This window comes from Rattus rattus, chromosome 1 (genome assembly GCF_011064425.1).
Source record: "Rattus rattus isolate New Zealand chromosome 1, Rrattus_CSIRO_v1, whole genome shotgun sequence".
NCBI classification, from domain to species: Eukaryota; Metazoa; Chordata; class Mammalia; order Rodentia; family Muridae; genus Rattus; species Rattus rattus.
The window spans coordinates 262,760,405-262,779,274 of NC_046154.1; the positions used below are offsets into that span (position 1 = coordinate 262,760,405).

The 18,870-nt window shown below is 47.7% G+C and overlaps 1 protein-coding gene and 1 non-coding gene across 2 annotated transcripts; one reads left to right on the forward strand and one right to left on the reverse strand.

Moving 5' to 3' along the window:
- Positions 1-5,841: 5,841 nt before the first annotated feature.
- LOC116890366 lies at positions 5,842-5,945 on the forward strand. Its single transcript, XR_004386584.1, has one exon. It is a non-coding gene; the product is annotated as a U6 spliceosomal RNA (small nuclear RNA).
- Positions 5,946-6,374: 429 nt separating this feature from the next.
- Tmprss12 (transmembrane serine protease 12) lies at positions 6,375-18,619 on the reverse strand. Its single transcript, XM_032890955.1, has 5 exons — positions 18,463-18,619; positions 17,313-17,508; positions 14,045-14,313; positions 9,818-9,960; positions 6,375-6,910 (listed from the first exon to the last, which is right to left on the reverse strand). The coding sequence occupies exons 1-5, from the start codon at positions 18,617-18,619 to the stop codon at positions 6,659-6,661; spliced, it is 1,017 nt and encodes a 338-aa protein (XP_032746846.1). The 3' UTR covers positions 6,375-6,658.
- Between the last annotated feature and the right edge of the window lie 251 nt (positions 18,620-18,870).

The window sequence follows — 18,870 nt, forward strand, 5'->3', positions numbered from 1 at the left end:
TTGTTGTGATGAAACATCATGAGTAAGGCAGCTTATGGAAAAGAAGCGTTTCATAAGATGTACGGTTCCCAGAGGGCTCGAGTCCACGGTGGCTGAGTGCCAGCCTGGTGAGAGTGAAGGCACCCGTCCTGGCAGCAGGAGCCGGTGAGAACTCACTCACACCTCGGGCAGAAAGACCTCCGAGCCCACATCCAGGGTCACACTGCCTTCACAAGGCCACGCCTCTTTTTTTTCTTTTCTTTTTTTTTTTTAATAGCTTGATTTCACTATGTAGTTAGTCCTGGCTGTCCTGGAATCCAGTAGAGCCAGTTGGCCTGGAACAGACAGAGATCTGTCTACTTCTGCCTCCTGAGTGCTGAAGTTAACGATGGGTGTCACCACACCAGTCATTAGGCCACATCTTCTAATCTTCACCAAGCAGACACCAAGTGTGGACCAAGTATTCAAAGGCCTGAGACAGTGCACGTGTGAAGGTCAGGGGGCAGCTTCTGAGAATCCGTTCTCTGGGCTCTAAGTGCCTTTACCTACTAAACCATCTTGCTGTCGTACCTTTAATTGTTTTGTTTTTGAAATGTGGTCCCTCATAGCCCAGGTTAACCCCAAGCTTTGCTATACAACTAAGGATGAGCATGAACTTCTGATCTTCCTGCTGCTACCTCCAGAGTACTGGGATTGCAGGAGCAGCTATCGAAGCAAGGCCAGGCAAGCATGCTCCCAACTGAGATAAGGATCTCTACATAGGTAGGAGGTGGATGTGGAAGAGGGGTTATTCATTTTAAAAGTCTCAGGAAAAACTAAGACAGGTCCAAGGAGAGCCATACTTCAGTGTCTTAGTAGCTGTTCGTGTGGTTCTAGTCCACTGGACTCTAGCTCTCAGAGGGTTACTAGGGAACTTTTGTTTTCTTCCTTTCCCACTTTTTTTGGTAGATGGCTCTGGAAGTGTCTTGGAGAGGATTATAACCTGTCTTCATTATGTTTAATTGCTGGGCTAAGGCCAGGGCAACTCATAGAAGAAAGCCTTTATTTACAGTTCCAGAGGGTGAGCCCATCCTCATAGCAGGGAGATGGAGGTAGGAGGCAGACATGGTGCTGGAGCAGGAGCTAAGAGCTCACATCTGATCCATAAGCTGGGGGGGGAAGGAGGGATGGATGAGGGAGAAAGAGAGAGTACAAAAGGACACAAGAGAGCTGACTGGTAAAAGGGGTAGGATTTTGAAACCTCAAAGCTCACCCCCAGTGGCACACCTCCTCCAGCAAGGCCACACCTCCTAATCCTTCCCAAACAGTTCCACCAACTGGGACTAAATATCCATATGAACATGCCTATGGGGGTGTGTGTGTTCTCAAACCACCATATAACCTGGTAAGATAAAAGCGCTGGAAAAGCTGGAGATGTTGATGACTAAGTCTTTATTTGTGTGTTTGTGTGTGTGTGTGTGTGTGTGTGTGTGTGTGTGTGTGTTTGTGAGAGAGAGAGGCAGGGGGCTAACTATGAGAGAGACAGAGAGATAGACAGACAGACTATGTAGCCCTTTCAGTCCTGGAACTCACTTTGTAGACCAGCTGACCTCAGACTCACAGAGACCCTCCTCTGCCCTCCAGTGCTGGGCTTAAAGGGGTGAGCCACCACACCTGGCTGGTGGCTAAATCTTAAGAAACCAATAAATAAGTAAAACTATGAGTCCCAGGACTGTACAAGGGGCTTAAGGCAAAGGCACGTTTCTGTTTTTGTTTCTGTTTCTGTTTTGTTTTTACTGAAAACGAAGTTTCTGTGAGATTCCTAAATATTGCAGTTTTAAAGCTGGGAAGGGGGAAAGCCGGGTATGTGCTCATGATGTAAGTATGGTTCATTGCTAGTTTAATGCTATTTTTCTAAACTTTACATTTTTATTTACGTGTATGTGCTTATGCAATGTTACATAATGCATGTGTGCCTGGGTACCCAGGAAATCCAAAAGAAGGTACCAGATCCTCAGGAGCCAGAGAGGTCTCTCTCCTTCCATTGTGGGACCCAGGGATTGAACTCGGATTGTCAAGTCTGTTCAGCCGGTGTTCTACCCACTGAGCCATCTCACCCACTCCCACCTCACCTGTTGAGATAGGGTTTCTCACTAGACTTGGCCAAGTAGGCCAGAGTTGCTCCTAGTAAGCACCAAGGACACATAAAGGTGGCCTGTGCCCACCATCTTGAGCCGTGGTGCTGGCGAGTACACCTACACCCAGATTAGTATTATTTTAATGTGATTTTGGGGGTTAAACTCAGGTCCTCAGGGTTACAAGGTCAGCACATTGCCAACTGAGCTCTCTTCCCAGCCCTGTCACAAGACAGCGTCCCTTCTTTTTTTCTCTTCCTTTCTTTTTCGGTCGTGAGCCTATCCTTTAATGCCTGAGCCATCTCTCCAGCACCCATCCCCTTTAAAGTTATTTAACTTTTTATTTTTATTTAATGAATTTTTTTTATCATTTAACTGTTTTAATTACATTTGAAAGAATATTGTGTGCACAGGGCACGTGTGTGTGTGTGTGTGTGTGTGTGTGTGTGCACATGCAGTGTACATACCCAGGCAGGCCAGAAGGGGGCATCAGCTCCTCTGTCAGCTGAGCTGCTTTCACAGCCCCCTATCAATATTTGTTTTCAAGTTCTTGTGAAGTGAGTGTGTGTGTGTGTGTGTGTGTGTGTGTGTGTGTGTGTGTGTGTGTTTGTGTGCGCGCGTTTGTGTAGACAGACACAAGATTTGAGTCCTAGGCAGTTGTGAGCGGTCTGATGTGGGTGCTGCGAACTGAACCACAGTTTCCTGAGGGAGCCCGCTGTTGCCCTTTGGCTGACTGGTTCTCTGTTATGATTACTTCCTTTTTTCTGCCTTCCTGAATGATTTGATGCCATATCCAGCCTGGCAGGGGAGACTTTCTGCAGAGGCCTGGGCCTCTCCCTCCAGCTGTTCAAACAACGGACCCCTGGGAATTGCAATCCTCAAGCCAGAAAGGTGAAGGCTGAAAATCTGGTGCTGTCAGAGGAAGATCTTGCTCCCCAGAATAAGACTGCATACATTGCTGTCGACTGCTTGGCTATCACGCAGGACAGGTCTGGCCACTGGTGGACAGGGCTACATCTTGGTGGGGACTGCTTAGGTATGCATGCCGGGTATCAGGACCCAGAGATGGACATTCTTTTTGTTCCTCTTCCTAGTGTGGCCACACTGAATACACGTCCTTCTGCTGCTTTCACTGTGACTCAGCATTTTGATTAGCCTCACTGAATACTCAACAGTTTGGTGTGCGTGTATGTGTGTGTGTGTGTGTCTGTCTGTCTGTCTCTGTGTCTGTGTATATGTGTGTATGTGTGTCTGTGCATGTGTGCGTGTGTGTGTGCATGCATGTGTGCGTCTGTGTGTGTATATGTGCGTGTGTGCCTGTGTGTATGTGTGTGTGTGTCTGTGCAGGTGTGTGTGTGTGTGTGTGTGTGTCTGTGCAGGTGTATGTCTGTGTGTATATGTGTGTGTCTGTGCATGTGTGCGTGTGTGTGTGCATGCATGTGTGTGTGTATGTGTGTATATATGCCTGTGTGTGTGTGTCTGTGTGTGAATAGGTGTGTGCGTGTCTGTGCAGGTGTGCCTGTATCTATATGTGTGTGCATTTGTGTATATGTGTGTGTGTCTATGCAGGTGTGCGTGTGTGTGTGTGTGTACATGCATGTGTCTGTGTGTGTATATGTGTGTGTGTCTGTGTGTGTCTGGTCTGTCTGTACAGGTGTGCGTGTGTGTGTGTCTGTGTCTGTGTGTGTGTGTGTCTGTGCAGGTGTGCACATGTATGTGTGTGTGTAGAACACAGACTTGTGTGCCAGGGTGTATGTGTAGAGGTCAGAGGACAACTGTGGAGTCAGTTGTCCCCTTCACTTCGTGGTCCCGGGAATCATAATCAGGTTGTCATGGTCTTGGCATGAATGAAACACCTTCCCCTGCTGAGCTATCTCAGGGGCTCTCTACTCTAAAAGTTTTATTTGTAATACCATGCCGTGCACATGAAGCTTAACAACAATTTTGTATTAAAAAGCCACTGTATATGTACTCCCTGCCCTTATTCGGCTGTTAGAGTATCACGGTTTACAATTCATATTTAAGAGATGATGCCCGGTGTGCTGGCTCACAGCTAATAATCCCAGCAATTGGAAGGTCAGGAGTTCAAGGCCAGCCAGCACCATGTAAAGCCCTGTTTCAACAATGACAACACATCATGACACGTTATTGTAGGTAATTATCCCTAGTCATTTGTTTATTTTTGAGATAAGGTTTTGCTATATAGCCAGATAGATCTTGAACTCAAAATCCTCCAGCCTTGGCCTTCCAGACACTGCACGTAGAGGTGAGGGCCACCATGCCCAACTGCAATGATTTACACTCATTGGCGCTGACCCACGTGTGACCACTGTGCAATGACAGGACTCCGAGTTTGTCTACGTCCTTACCTTCCCAGTGAGTTTAAACATCCATGTGCTTCGTGGTGACGATCGGTATGCTTTGTTAAACTTGAGTTGCTTAGAGCATGTCTCCCAAGTCCTGGATGCTGGCGAACTCTCCCGGCCTGTGTTTCCTTGGAAAGGTCTATAGTTTGCTCTCCTTTCTTTCTTTCTTTTCTTCTTTCCCCCCACCTTCCCCTTTCTTCCTCTTGGGTGGTGGAGGCTGGATCCGGGCCCATGTGTGCCAAATAGGCAGTTTCCCACTGACCCGCCCTCCAGTGCTATGTTTTTGTTGTCGTTCTGGTTTGGTTTTCTTCTTTCAAGGTTATCAATGTTCCGTTCTTTCTTTCTTCTTTTTTGAGATGTCTGCTGAGAAACATGCTGAGAGTCTAAAGAGACTTTTTTCCCTTGTAGTTTTTGAATTTTTTTCTTTGTCTTTGATTTTAGATAATTTAATTATGATATATCTTGGTGCCATTTGGGTTCAACTTTTCAGGGACCTATGAGCTTCCTAAGTCTGGTCAGACATTTGACTCAAGTTGGGGAAGTGTTTAGTCATTCGCTTTAAAAAGTCTGTGTGTGTGTGTGCGTGCACGTGTGTGCCTCCAAATATAAGAAAACAAAAGTTCGTTCGGAAGAGTGAGAGTAAAGCATGGATGGACATTTGTGATACTTTTTCCAACTGTGGTATAGCTGGATAGTTGGCAGGGGGAAGCTTTCTGAAGAACTAGCATAAAATACATAAGGGAAAAGACAAGATTTTGTGAAAGCCATCTTAGGTAGGGCTGTGGAAATTCTTCTTTCTAGTCTTATGTACTTCATAAATACTTAGCCACAAACAGTGGCTCATACCTGTACTCCTTGCACTCACAAGGCTGAGGCAGGAGAATCTTAAACTTGAGGCTAGCCTGGACTATACGGTGAACCCTCAGCTCAGAACACATAGAGAACATGGATTTCAGATGTGTATATTTCATGAATACATTGCCTCAGCCCTATGTCTGCTCCTGGCCCAACGTGAGGGAGCGGCTTGGCTCACCTCCTCTCTCCAGCATCATATTTGGTCTCAGCCCAGGGTCAGAAACAGGGAAGCCAAGTGACTGTGACCCTTCTGCTGCCACATGCAATTTAATAAGGAGGTAAAATAAAATCCAACTTAATTATCTTTTAATTGGTTTGGCAAAAAAAAAAAAAAATTCCAGTTGGGGCTGGAGAGACGGCTCAGCGGTTAAGAGCACTGGCTACTCTTCCAGAGGACCTGGGTTCAATTCCCAGCACCCACATGGGAGCTCACAACTCTGTGACTCCAGCTCTAGGAGATCAAACACCTCACACAGACACATGTGCAGGAAAAACACCAATTCACAAAAAATAAAAACAGATCATCAGTGCTCGCTTTGGCAGCACACACACTAACACTGGAACGATACAGAGATTAGCACGGCCCCTGCGCACGGACGACACGCAGATTCGTGCAGTGTTCCATGTTTTTGAACTGAGAACGGAACCCCCATTGAAGGAATCAGAGAAAGGACTGGAAGAGCTTGAAGGGGCTCGAGACCCCTTATGAACAACAATGCCAAGCAACCAGAGCTTCCAGGAACTAAGCCACTACCTAAAGACTACACATGGACTGACCCTGGACTCTGACCTCATAGGTAGCAATGAATATCCTAGTAAGAGCACCAGTGGAAGGGGAAGCCCTTGGTCCTGCTAAGACTGAACCCCCAGTGAACGGATTGTTGGGGGGGAGGGCGGCAATGGGGGGAGGATGGGGAGGGGAACAGCCATATAGAAGGGGACGGGGAGGGGTTAGGGGGATGTTGGCCCGGAAACTGGGAAAGGAAATAACAATTGAAATGTAAATAAGAAATACCCAAGTTAATAAAGACAGAAAACAAATCATTAAAAAATGTTTTCAGTTAAATTATAAGCTGTTTATTGGCCTTTATACACATAAAGTACATACACAGTGAACTGCATATTTTATACAAACCCTAGGAAAGTATTCCAAATACAGAATTGTGAATCAGGTTCTAATGAAGTGTTGTGATTTGGAGCCAGAATTCACAACTATGTATCTGTCACAATCTTTTTCATTCAAAAACACAAAAATGAAAACAAGCCAATGTTGGTGTGGAAGCGCTAAAGGGAGCCGTGTAGACGCAGCAGGGGCAGAGTGACGCCCCAGCCTGCGGAGGCTCCTTATGTTGCCCCCAGAAGGATGATGGAACCTAGGGCCATGAGGACCTGGCCAAGCATCATGTCCATGTCAAACAGGTGCTTGGTGTTTCCCTGGGATAGGTAAGCCGTCAGCCACTGCTGGAAGAAGGACGGGCTGCTGTAGACACCGGGAAAATGCCTCCGTCCGCAGCCATGTCCGTAACTGGTAACTCCCATCACAAAGTATCTTTTGTGTTCTGGTAGGTAGCACATTAGGGGTCCACCGCTGTCACCCTGCCAGAGACCCCAGGAGAGTCTGATTATTTCTTGTGCAGTCACAGAGCTGAGACAACTCAGCTACACTACAGTGCACCTGCTCTGTGAACATCCCTTCTCAGCAAACCTCCAAGGACAACACGGGCTGCTCTCCACACTTGCTATCAGGATGAAGCGTGGGGAAGGAGGCGCAGGGAGCTGGCGTTTTGCTGGGATGGCTCCCGACCACACACGCATTACTAAGATGCACCCTTAACATATTAATATAACATTTTTGGAAATCAGGACAATATTTCCATCCTAATATTCCAACTTATTCTGGAGGTGTGCCATCTGCTGAGGCACAGCTGGAGGGTCACTTCATCTGCACGGTTGTGAACCAGAAGACTAGAGATGGAACTGTTTGGATCTTACAGCACAGTTCTCAGAGGAAACATGGCTTGGGAGGAGCACAAAGGACTGAAACAACTGTCCATTAGGTACTTCCTTTGCTCTGGCCTTGTGGCAAAGGCGCTGTTCAGAAGGGAGAAGTGCTCCAGTGCGTGTTCCTTTTGCTGCCACGCCTTGTCCACAAGGAACGGCATGTCCTCGAGAGCTGAGATTGGCTCATGCGGGGAGGTGCAAGGAAGGGGAGGACCCCCTAAGTAACCAGCTTCTCAAGGGTTATACAAGACCCAAAAGTGCTGGTCCTGATTGCTGGCCACGTCCTCACAGCCACAAGGATGCCAAAATCATTCTTTTAGAATCTGGAGGTTGAGGACCAGTTCTGAGTGTCAACTGGGAAGGCACTGAATGGTTATTGAAATAACTATGTTTGATGGAGTTTGTTCAGGGAATGCAATTCATTTAAGCCAAATGTTTCACTGTTTCACGCACAGACTTTAAAGGAAGAGAACACAGGAGACATAAACCCTAGAGTGCAGGAATAGGGATGCAGGAATAGAAGAGTGTAGAGCACTTGTGTGCCGGGCAGGGCACTTGTGTGCGGGGCAGTGGGTTTGGAAGCAGCAATAGGCGGAAGAATCAAGAACAAGAGGGCTGACATGGCATGGTGCTCCGTGGCACAGTGTGCACTTAGAATGGAGAAGTCCAGTCTCCCGTGTGGACAGAGAAAGTCATAGGAGATAAGGCAGGAAGGAAATTGGATTTCATAAAAATTGGAAACTTAAGATCCAAATAATATTCTGTACAAAAACAAAAGCTGGGTCTAGGGTGCGTGCCTTGAACCCCAGCACTTGGAGGCAGATGCAGGCAGAGCTCTGTGAGTTCCAGGCCAGCCTGGACTACACAGTGAACCTTGTCTCAAACAACAAACAACAAATGAGGTCAGTGGCAGAACACTGCTAACATGCACAAGGCCCTGGCATTGGTCCTCAGGACAAAGCAACAATGACCAGACACAGTGGCAGCAGCAACAACAACACATCATAGGTGAAACGGGAGGAAATGCTCGTAGAGCACCATGTGGAGCCATGTGATCGGAATCGGGGATAAGGGTGCCTACCGCCTCCACCGTATGCAGGGAGAAGGTGAGCTGTGCTGCACGGCAGCACTGTGTCCTGAGGGCGGGCACATGACGGGCGGGCTCTGTCCCCTCAGAAAAACAATCCTCTTCCTTTAGTAGCATTGGGTATGATGAAATGAGACAAGTGACTGGTCAGGATTACTGCACTTTCCAGTCTGGGCAACCCCAGGCAGGAGAATGAACGAGCCAGTCATGAAGGACCACATGTTGATTTCTCCAGAAGTGCCGAGGACCTCTGCCTATATGTAGAGGTGGGTGAGGAGAATGAGGCGTAGTTTCCTTTTAAGTGTGTGCATGCTACACATGTATGTATAAGCATATACGTGTGGAGGTCAGAGGATGATGTCAGGTGTCTTCACATGTCATAAATGTCATGGCAAATGAGTAGCAGTCAGGGGACAGCCTCAGCTGTCAGGCTTCTGTCCCTTCTGGCTTGAGGCAGGGTCTCTGGTTTTACTGCTGTCTACAAGGCCTGCAGGCTGCTGAGGTTCCAGTCTCTGCTCCTTCCCATCTCCTGCACTGGCCTTGGGGTTAGGTCGGTGCTGAATTCTGCTGTTTCTGTGGGAGCTGGGATCTGCACTCACGTCCTCATGCTTGTACCACAAGCACTAACTGAGCCACGTCTCCAGCCCTGACATGTGACTCTTAGATCCCTTTTAGTGGTGACAAAAAATGTCCTGAAAGTAGACTTGAAATGATGGCTCAACTCTAAAAACTCCACTGAGTTACACACTGCAAGTGGGTACATTAGGCTCTGGGTGACAGAAAAAGAAAAGAAAGAGGAAATGAAGGAGACTGGAGAGGTGGCTGAGGAATTAAGAACACTGGATGCTCTTCTAGAGGACCAGGGTTCCATTCTCAGCACCCACAAGGCAGCTCACAACCATCAGTAACTCTAGTTCTGGGGAATCTGACGCCCTCTTCTGGCCTCCTCAGGTACCAACTGTGTACACATGTGCAACCACACACACACACACACACACACACACACACACACACACACACACACACACACATCCAGGCAAGTCACCCAGATAGTTAGCCAGCAATGGCACACGCCTTTAATCCCAGCATTTTGGGAGGCAGAGGCAGGCAGATCTCTGAATTGGAAGCCAGACTGGCCGCCAGGGCTATACAGAGAAATGTTGCCTCAAAAACCACACACACACACACACACACACACACACACACACACACACACACACACACAAACACACACGAAGAGAAGAGAAGGAACGGGGAAGATTTTTGCCTGGATTTGATCCTGATAGGGATAAGAACCAGGAAATCCAATCTAAAACCAGAATTTCAGATTAGGCCTGGTAATTATGATTACCAGAGCAAAGGCCTTTGTTTGGGTTCCTCCTGGCTTTAGAACGCATCTAAATCTTTGGTCTTACCCTGCACGTGTCAAAGGTCCCATTTTCATGACCTGCACAGAAGGAAGTGTTAGGAATCACTCCTCCGTAGCTCCTGTCAGAGTTACAGATCTCTCGAGAGATGAAGTGGACTTTCGCCTCTTGTAAAATGGTTGTGCCATTGCCTGTCAGCAGCAGAATGACAAAGCCTTTTAAGTTTCGTCTTAATAACTGCAGGCAACTTTACAGTGCTTTACAATGCTAGTGTACAGTCCATGTGTGCTGACTTACACGTGTAATTTTAACACGCTGGAGGCTGAAGTAGGAGGATTGCTATTGGTTCAAGGCTAGTCTGGGCCACAGAGACTCAGACTCAAAAAGTGAAAATGGGGCCAGTGCTGTGTGGAGTGCTGGCCTAGCATGCACAAAGCCCTGGGTTCTGCCCCTATGTTGCATGAACCATGGTGATACACATCTAGGATCCCTGCATACAGGAAGGAGATGTGGACCCTAAATTCAAGGTCATCCTCAGCTACATAGAGTTTAAAACATCCTGGGCTACATGAGACCTTGTCTTTAAAAATTAAAACTTGCTAAAACATTAGCGTACAAGCACTTAATGAGGGTCACGTTCCGACTGAAGACAGAACTGCTCCACAGAATGCCATCTGTGTATCACTGAACCGAGGTCTGTTTCCCCTGGGCCCTACTGTTCAGAGCTTCTTAGCTACTTCCTGTCTAGGTTTGCCCATGTGAGGCCTTTTCTTTCTATACATGGGACTGCAGGCTGCGTTTTCCAACTGGTTTATTTCATTTAGGGTGATCCTATGTATCAGTGTCCTATTCCAGCTCCTGGCTTTTAAGATTACATTCCCTAGTTTTTGCTGGTACACAGGAACAAAACAGATCTGAACATGTTGGTTTTAGTCCTGCCATTTTACTAAACTCTGTTCATTTCGGCTTTGCCACATCCTTGCCCAGACTTGGCACTGTGCGTCTTTTGGGTCATGACCGCTGTATTAGCGCTGTGGTGGCTTCTCACTGTGGCTTAAGTGGTGGCAGCGTCTCTTCACTTACTGTTGGCATCCGAAAGTCTGCTTCAGTGAGGTATCCTTCAAATCATCAGCAAATTTACAACCAGTCAGCTAAGCAGGTTCTTCAAAGCTCTCACAGGGTCTCTGGAGCAAATGCTTTTCCCTTAGTAAAAGCTTACCTCTCCATTCTCTAAGATGTGTCTTTTAAAGAGAATGCATTTTAAAGATATATTTTATGTGTATGGATGTTGTGCCTGCCTGTATGTATGTATGCACACGTGTGCCTGGTGCCTGTGGAGTTCAGAAGAGGGCAGTGTGTCCCCTAGAACTAAAGTCATAGATATTTGTGAGCCACAATATGAGTTCTAGGAATTGAACCAGGTCCTCTGCAAGAGCAACAGTGCTCCTAACCCGAGTCATCTACGAGCACACATTTTAAATTTTGACAAACTAATATGTCCCACTTACGCACATATGCACACACACATGCACACACACAGTGCACAGTGTGAACCGGGACAATGCACACGCCCATCAGTGCACAGTGGCCCAGGTAGGACATTGGGCATCCTAGTTTGCTGCTCTGTATCTTAGTCCTTTGAGACTCACACAGCCCTGGGTCACCCCTAGTCGTGAACAGTAAATGGCAACTATTCTTATATTGTTACCTTATAGTAACTGCCAACCTCACGAAGATGGCCATGCTCCCTGTTGGTTGGTTGGTTAGTGAGTTAGTTTGATTTTGAGTCAGGGTCTTTCTATGTAGCCTGGCTGGCCTGGCACTTGCTATGTAGACCAGTGTGGCCTTGGAACAGTTCAAGTGCTGAGATTAAAGGCGTGTGCCACTTGGCCAATTATCCGTGCTGTAGGAATTACAACACGACAAGGCTGGGACTTAGCCCATTGTGATGCTCTTCTCCTCTACGTGTTGTCTTCCTTATCTTCCCTCAAAAATGCTCATGGAAAGGGCTGGAGAGATGGCTTGGTGGCTAAGAGCACTGATTGTTCTTCCAGAGGTCCTGAGTTCAAATCCTAGCAACTACATGATGTCTCAGAACCCCCTAAAAGGGCATCTGTTCCTGTCTTCTGGTGTGTGGGTATACATGTAGCAGAGCACTCATATAGTCATCAATCAATCAATCAATCACTAAGTGGAAACATTTTTTAAAAAGTGCTCAAGACAGGTTTGGGGATTTAGCTCAGTGGTAGAGTGCTTGCCTAGCAAGCGCAAGGCCCTGGGTTCAGTCCCCAGCTCCGAAAAAAAGAAAAAAGAAAAAAAAGTGCTCAAGAAAAACAGTAATTTACAAAGTGTTCCCTAAAATTCTCCCACTACTGCCTAAGTGACTCACATCTGACCAGGTTCTTGGGTGGTTGCTTTGAACTCCAAGATCCACCTGCCTCTGCCTCCTAGGTGCTAAGATTTAAGGTGTGAACCAGCCTGCCCAGCCTTAGTCATCTTTGACAACATAGCTAATCTGGGCTACAGGAGACTCTGTCTTTAAAAAAACAAAATCCCTAACTATTTAACTTCACATGCCATGAAAAATAAGTCTTAGTACTTCCTCTAGCACGTTCCAAACTGTCTGATTCCCCTTGAGAACCAGGTTGATGTGCTAGTTAAGTAACCATGCTTCAGAATCTCAAAGACCTCAATTTGAGTCCTAGCTGCTTCTTTTTTGAGGGGTGTTGGGGGGAAATGGGGGTAGGGAGGTGGTAGTTGAGATAGGATTTCATGTAGCCCAGGCTGGCCTTGAGTTCATTCCACACATAGCTGAGGATGACCTGGAGCTCCTGATCTCCTGATCGTCTTGGTCCACTCTGGGATTACACATGTATGCAGTTTCCATAGACTCAGCCTTTGGCCTCCACAGCCTCTGTTCTGCAGCACAGTCCTAGACCAGCAGGGAAGATGGTCAACAGAATGGCAGCCGCGGCGGCAGGGGCAGGGGCAGGGGCAGGGGCAGGAGCAGCAGGGGCAGGGGGGTGGCAGCAGGGGCAACAGCAGCAGCAGCAGGGGCAGCAGTGGGGATAGCAGGGGCAGGGGCAGCAGGGCAGGGGCAACAGGGCAAGGGCAGGGGCAGCAGGGGCGGCAGCAAGGGCAGGGGCAGCAGGGACAGCAGGGGGGCAGCAGCAGGAGCAGGGGCAGCAGGGACAGCAGGGGCAGCAGAAGGAGCAGCAGGAGCAGGGGCAGCAGCAGGGGCAGCAGCAGCGGCAGGAGCAGCAGCAGCAGCGAGCAGCAGGAGCAGCGGCAGCAGCGGGGGCAGCAGGAGCAGCAGGAGCAGCAGGGGCAGGGGCAGGACAGGGGACCAGGGGCAGGGGAGCAGCAGGAGACAGGGGCAGGGCAGGGACAGGGGGCAGCAGGGGCAGGGGCAGGGGGCAGCAGGGAGCAGGGCAGGGGCAGCAGCAGGACAGGGACAGCAGGGACAGCAGGGGCAGCAGGAGGAGCAGCAGGAGCAGGGGCAGCAGGGACAGCAGGGGCAGCAGGGGCAGCAGCAGGAGCAGGGGCAGCAGCAGGGGCAGCAGGAGCAGCAGGAGCAGCAGCAGGAGCAGCAGGAGCAGGGGCAGCAGCAGGGGCAGCAGCAGGGGCAGGGGCAACAGGGATGCTGAGGGAGCAGGAGCTGGAGGCACAGGCTTGTCTGAAGCCTGCTGCTCTAGGGATTTTCTCTCTCCTGTCAGGTGTATGATCAACAGTTAGCGCCTGTGTGAGAGATCACAGGCAGTCATCCTGCCTAATCCTGCATAGGAATTAGAGGGAAAGGAAATAGAATCCTCGGTTCGACTTTCTGATTTACGGTGCAGATCCTCTCATCCATGCTGAGTCCTGGGCTGTAGAGACACCAGATCGTCATTCTCGGGTGAAATTAGTTCAAGCATGTTGGTGTTTAGAACCAGGGTCCCTACATACTTCTGCCTATGCAAAGAAATGTCTCTCTCCAAAAGGAAGAAAATACAAAATAAAAATGTTCTTCTTTTTTATGGTTTATAAGAATCCGTTGTTTAGCTTTGGGGTCAGTAAAGAGGTAAAATAAAGACAAAATATAAAACAGGGCAGGAATAAAACCTAGTGGTCGACTGCTTGCCTAGTGTGTGCACAGCACTGGATGTGATTCTTAGCATAGTCAACTAATCAATCACTAATCAAAAGAGGTGTACACAGGATATTTATATATAAATGGATTCCCTCCCTCTGCCAACAACCAGGAAGGTATGTCAGTTGGAGTCAGACTATAATTACCTTCTTCTTGGGTTCTTCCCCAGCCACTTACAAAACACGTTGTGTTTTGGTCCAGTTTTTGGAAAACACCAAAAGGGAGGCAAATGGGCTGAATATGGTCATTATACCTCACGGCCTTCTTTAAATGGAACAGTGCGATATCATTTACGAACGTTTCCAGAATGAAATCTGGCTGGATGACGATGTCTGACACGCGTACACTCCTGGTGTGGGAGTGGCTCCGGGTGAGGTCAGTGGTCCCGATCACCGCCCTCCACTTGAGAGGATCGCTGGAAGAAAGCAAGTATTCTTATCACCCAGAGGTCCACCTAAACAATTCTCTATTTCCCCCTAGATGTCCCCTAAATATCAGACTGAAAACAAAGTTTTAAGTATATTTCCATGTGACAAATATAAAAAGCTCAAACTTCATGACGCAGCAGAGGAGAGAGATGATGAGTGGGACAGGGAACTCACAACAGACGCAGAGACCATCATGGCCTACTAGGATAGCAAGTCCTGCTACTGAAAGGAGGGCTCAGTCACTCCCTGCGTGGTGCTGAGACAACTACCTGTTTGGAAAGAAAGGGTTAAATCCCTGAAATAACACAAGCCACCAAAGTAAACTCCAAATGGATTAAAAGCTTAGAGTTCTTTTCCATAAGAGGTGCTGTCTCTACCACAGGCAAAATGATAGCTCTGGAATTTGCTTAGCGAAGATTAACCCTGCAGAGGGCAGGCTTGGCATCCATAAGGCATGGTGGGAGGGGTAAGGGGAGCACATGAGTGCAGCATGCATTACATACATGTATAAAAATGTCACGCCATGTTTAATACACACTAATAAACATCGTTAAAAGAAGTAGCACGTGAAGCTGTGTGATAAGCACGTGGGAATTACTTCCTCTCCTTTTATAATTCATTTGTGCCCTGGGAGTTTTGTCTGTGCACCATGTGCGTGACTCATGCCCAAGAATGCCAGAAAAGGACATCAGATTCCCTGAAACCCACATCTCAGGGAGTTGCGAGCTGCCACTGGGTGCTGGGAATCCAGACCTGGTCCTCTGTTAGAGTAGGCAGTGCTTTTAACCACAGAGCCATATCAGGCCCCTCATTTTTGGAAATATACTAGAATAAAACATGTGGATCTTAGCTCTAGAATTTTAAAAAATTAAACTAAAAAGAAGACAGGTGACTATATGGCTCTGACATGGGACAGGATTTATTTGGTTTTTGTTTGTTTTGTTTTGTTTTGTTTTTTTTGTATCTTGTTTTGTTTTGAAATAAAGTTTTACTAGTTGTCTTGTTGCTGGGATAAACTACTCCAAAAAAACCAATGTAGGGGAGAAGGGTTTGTTCTGGTTCAAGTTCTAGTCCATCATGGCAGAGAAAGCAAGGAGGCAGGAACGTCAGGAGGCCAGACACATGCATCAGGGCGGGAGCAGAGGGAGACAGAGGCCAGCAAATACTTAGCTCCTTTCTCCTTTTCATTCAGTCTAAGGAAGGAGAGTCACCTCCCTCAGGTAGGGTGGCTCCCACCTCATTAACCTCCCACAGACATGCCCAGAGGCATGGAAATTATACCACAGTTATAAAAGAAAATAAATAAATAAATGAGAAATGAAAAAAAAGACAGCTACATCCCAATGGTTGTTTCTGCTGGGTGGAAGCTGGCATCACAGGGAAACCCTGAGGTTCTGCCCTGTGACAGACGCCAGCTCCATCCTCCCCCCACACAGTCTTTTCAGCACTACACACACACACACACACACACACACACACACACACACACACACGTGTGAAGCCTTAGGTTCAGCCCCCAGTACCACTGCCTTTTCCTGGATGTGTGTTGGTGCCCAGAGGCAATACCCGTGTGCCTGTACAAGATTTACTTATTTTGCCACAAGCTGTCCTGATTTAATTAATATACACGATCCGAACCCTTTGGAGTTCTATGGGGCAGGGATGGACCCTTGACCAAAGGATGGTTCATTAATAAACTGGGCACTGTTTTCACCTAAAATGAAAAGCTAGGCTGCCTGATCGGATAATTCATCATAGAGAGCGTTAATTACAATAGGAGGTAGATGGCAAAGGCTAATGTATAGAATACAGACCATGCTGCCATTCCTCGTCCCAGCTCACCAACATCAGAAGAGATGCTCAGGGGTAAGAGCCTTACGGTCGGGCAGAGGACCCAGGTTCTTTTTCCAGCAACCTTATGATGGCTCACAGCTGTCCGTCACTCCAGACGCTCTCTCTGCCTTCCTTGGGCACCAGAGATGCACATGGTATCCATACGTATACACACACACACACACACACACACACACACTCCCATGCATAAAAATAAACTATTTTGGAAAAAGGCACTCTAAGGAAAGTTTGTCATAACTGCCACAAAGCGTATGATCACTTGGATGGAAACTGAGAATGCTGCATCCACCCAGCATGGAAGCAGCTTTGGAAATTAGGTTTTGGTCACAGAAATCCCATGAAAGTGGGATTTTATGATTCTAAACAAATGAAACCAAAGGGTCTCTGTCAGAGCTCAAATAATAAAGATTAACTGTGAACTGCCTTGTTTTTATGAAGCCCACAAACAAAGTATGTTTTTACATATACAAATGGATAGTTAGATGTGTGGTGTCTTGTTAGGGTTTACTGCCGTGAACAGATGCCATGCAAACTTTATAAAGGACAACACTTCACTGGGGCTTACAGATTCAGAGGTTCAGTCCGTTATCATCAGGGCGGGGGCATGGCAGCATCCAGGCAGGCACGGTGCAGGAGCAGCTGAGAATAGACTGTGCATCCTCAGGCAGCTAGGAGGAGGTCTCCAAGCCCACCCCCGCAGTGACACACTCCTTCCAACAAGGCCACATCTTCTAGTCATGCCACTCCCTGGCCAAGCATTTGCAAACCACCGCATATGGTTTTACAGGCTCACAGCAACAGTCACTTAACTGTGTATTTTCCACTTGTGTATAGTTACTTTTACACTAAGTAATAATATATAACAGACTATATGGCCCATAAACCCTATACACTATCCACAGAGACAGTCGCCAACCTGTGAGTTAAAGGATTCATTCCAACAAATGCAGTGTAATATATCTAAGAAATTATATATATATATACATATACATATGTATATACATATACATATATATATACATATACATATATATATACACACACTCCCATAGACACAATGCTTACCTAAAGTCAGTACCATTTCAAACTGTCCCCAAGAGAAGAAAATGGGAGTCACACCGCCAATACCTACCTAGCCTCTTTAGTGCAGTGAGCAGCTGTGAGGACCCACCTGTCTCTCACTAGGGCACCACCACATACGTGCACAAGAAAATTACCATCTTGAACCTGCAGGCTAACTTGCCATGGCCAGGCTCCAGCGCTGGCTTGCATACCTCCTATAATCCGAGACCCTTCCAGTGCACCTCTGAGTGGTGCTATTCCACAGCCTAAAAACAAAGCAATGCATAATTTGGAATCAACATCCATGTTTTGTGTTACTTCCTAACCTGAATTCATTAGCACAATTCTTTAAATCTCTGGTACACTATGTACAAGCTGATATTTTGAATGGCAAAGGAATTAAAACAAACAGGATATATTTGACTACGTGGTAAGGCATAAAATCAACATAGTTTATTAATAACTGCATTGCCCAAGAACTTAAACGTTTCACTAAGTACCTTGTTCTTTCCTTTGTGAAATAGTGATTAAGAGTCTAAGATCCAGCCAGCATGCTAGTATACACTAATTTTTTGTTTTTGTTTTTGTTTTTTGTTTTGTTTTTGTTTTTTTGTTTCTGAGACAAGAGTTTCTCTGTGTAGCGCTGGCCTTGACTCAAAGATCGCCTGCCTCTGGCTGCAGAGTGCTGGGTTCCAAGGTGTGCGCCACCACACCCAGTGGTAGTAAACACGTGTAATCCCAGCATTCGAGAGGATCAGACCAGGGATATCACAAATTCCAAGCAAACCTGGACTTACAGTGAGACCTGATCTCAAAAGTGTGTGTGCGTGCATGTGCCTGTGTCTGCATGTGTTTGAGATATTGCTCAGAAATAAGGGTGTGTCGGAAGCAGGTATATGAATAAGCTACTGATTCAATCTCTGGCATAAAACAAAAGTTGCAATTGCTAAGTCAAGAACTACAAGCTATGTCAGCCATTCTTGCCATTTAACCTGCTAAATAATTATTCTCAACTGCATTCTTAAAAGGTCACCCAACAGCCCTTTGAGCCACGAACATCAATAAGTTTGACTAGAAAATAAGTGCCGAGCATTTTTGAGGTATCACTGACATGGCTACCAACGGTCTGGGAGCAGCTGAGTCCTGCGTAGCTGAGGTGGGGACAGCGGGCAAGGTCCCCGTGTGCTGGGGCGGCGGGGCTGCGCATGACCAGATACTGCCCTTCGTGACCGGCTGCTCCTCTTCCGGCGGCCCTGGCGTGGCGGCCTGTCCCTGCGCCGGGCTGGAGCCCTCCCTGAGGGTCAGCGAGTGCAGCTTGCCGTATGCAAGGGCTCCGCCCAGACACAGCAGTGCGGCGCTCAGCGCCCATGACCCCATGGCGGCCGCAGGCCCCAAGATGGCGGCTGCGGGGAGGTCCGCGCGGTGCCTGCTGGTCCTCCACCGCTTCCCGCCTTCGCTCGGCTGGCGAGGCCGCCCCGGGCCTGTCGCCCAGCAGAGGACTTCCGGAAGGCCGCCGACTCTGGACGCCATTGGGCACGGGAAGGAAGGTCTCCCCACACCGCGGGGCTGTGGGCCCGGATTGAAAAGGTTTGCCTCCAGCACATCAGAGTAGGCGTGAGAGGGGAAGG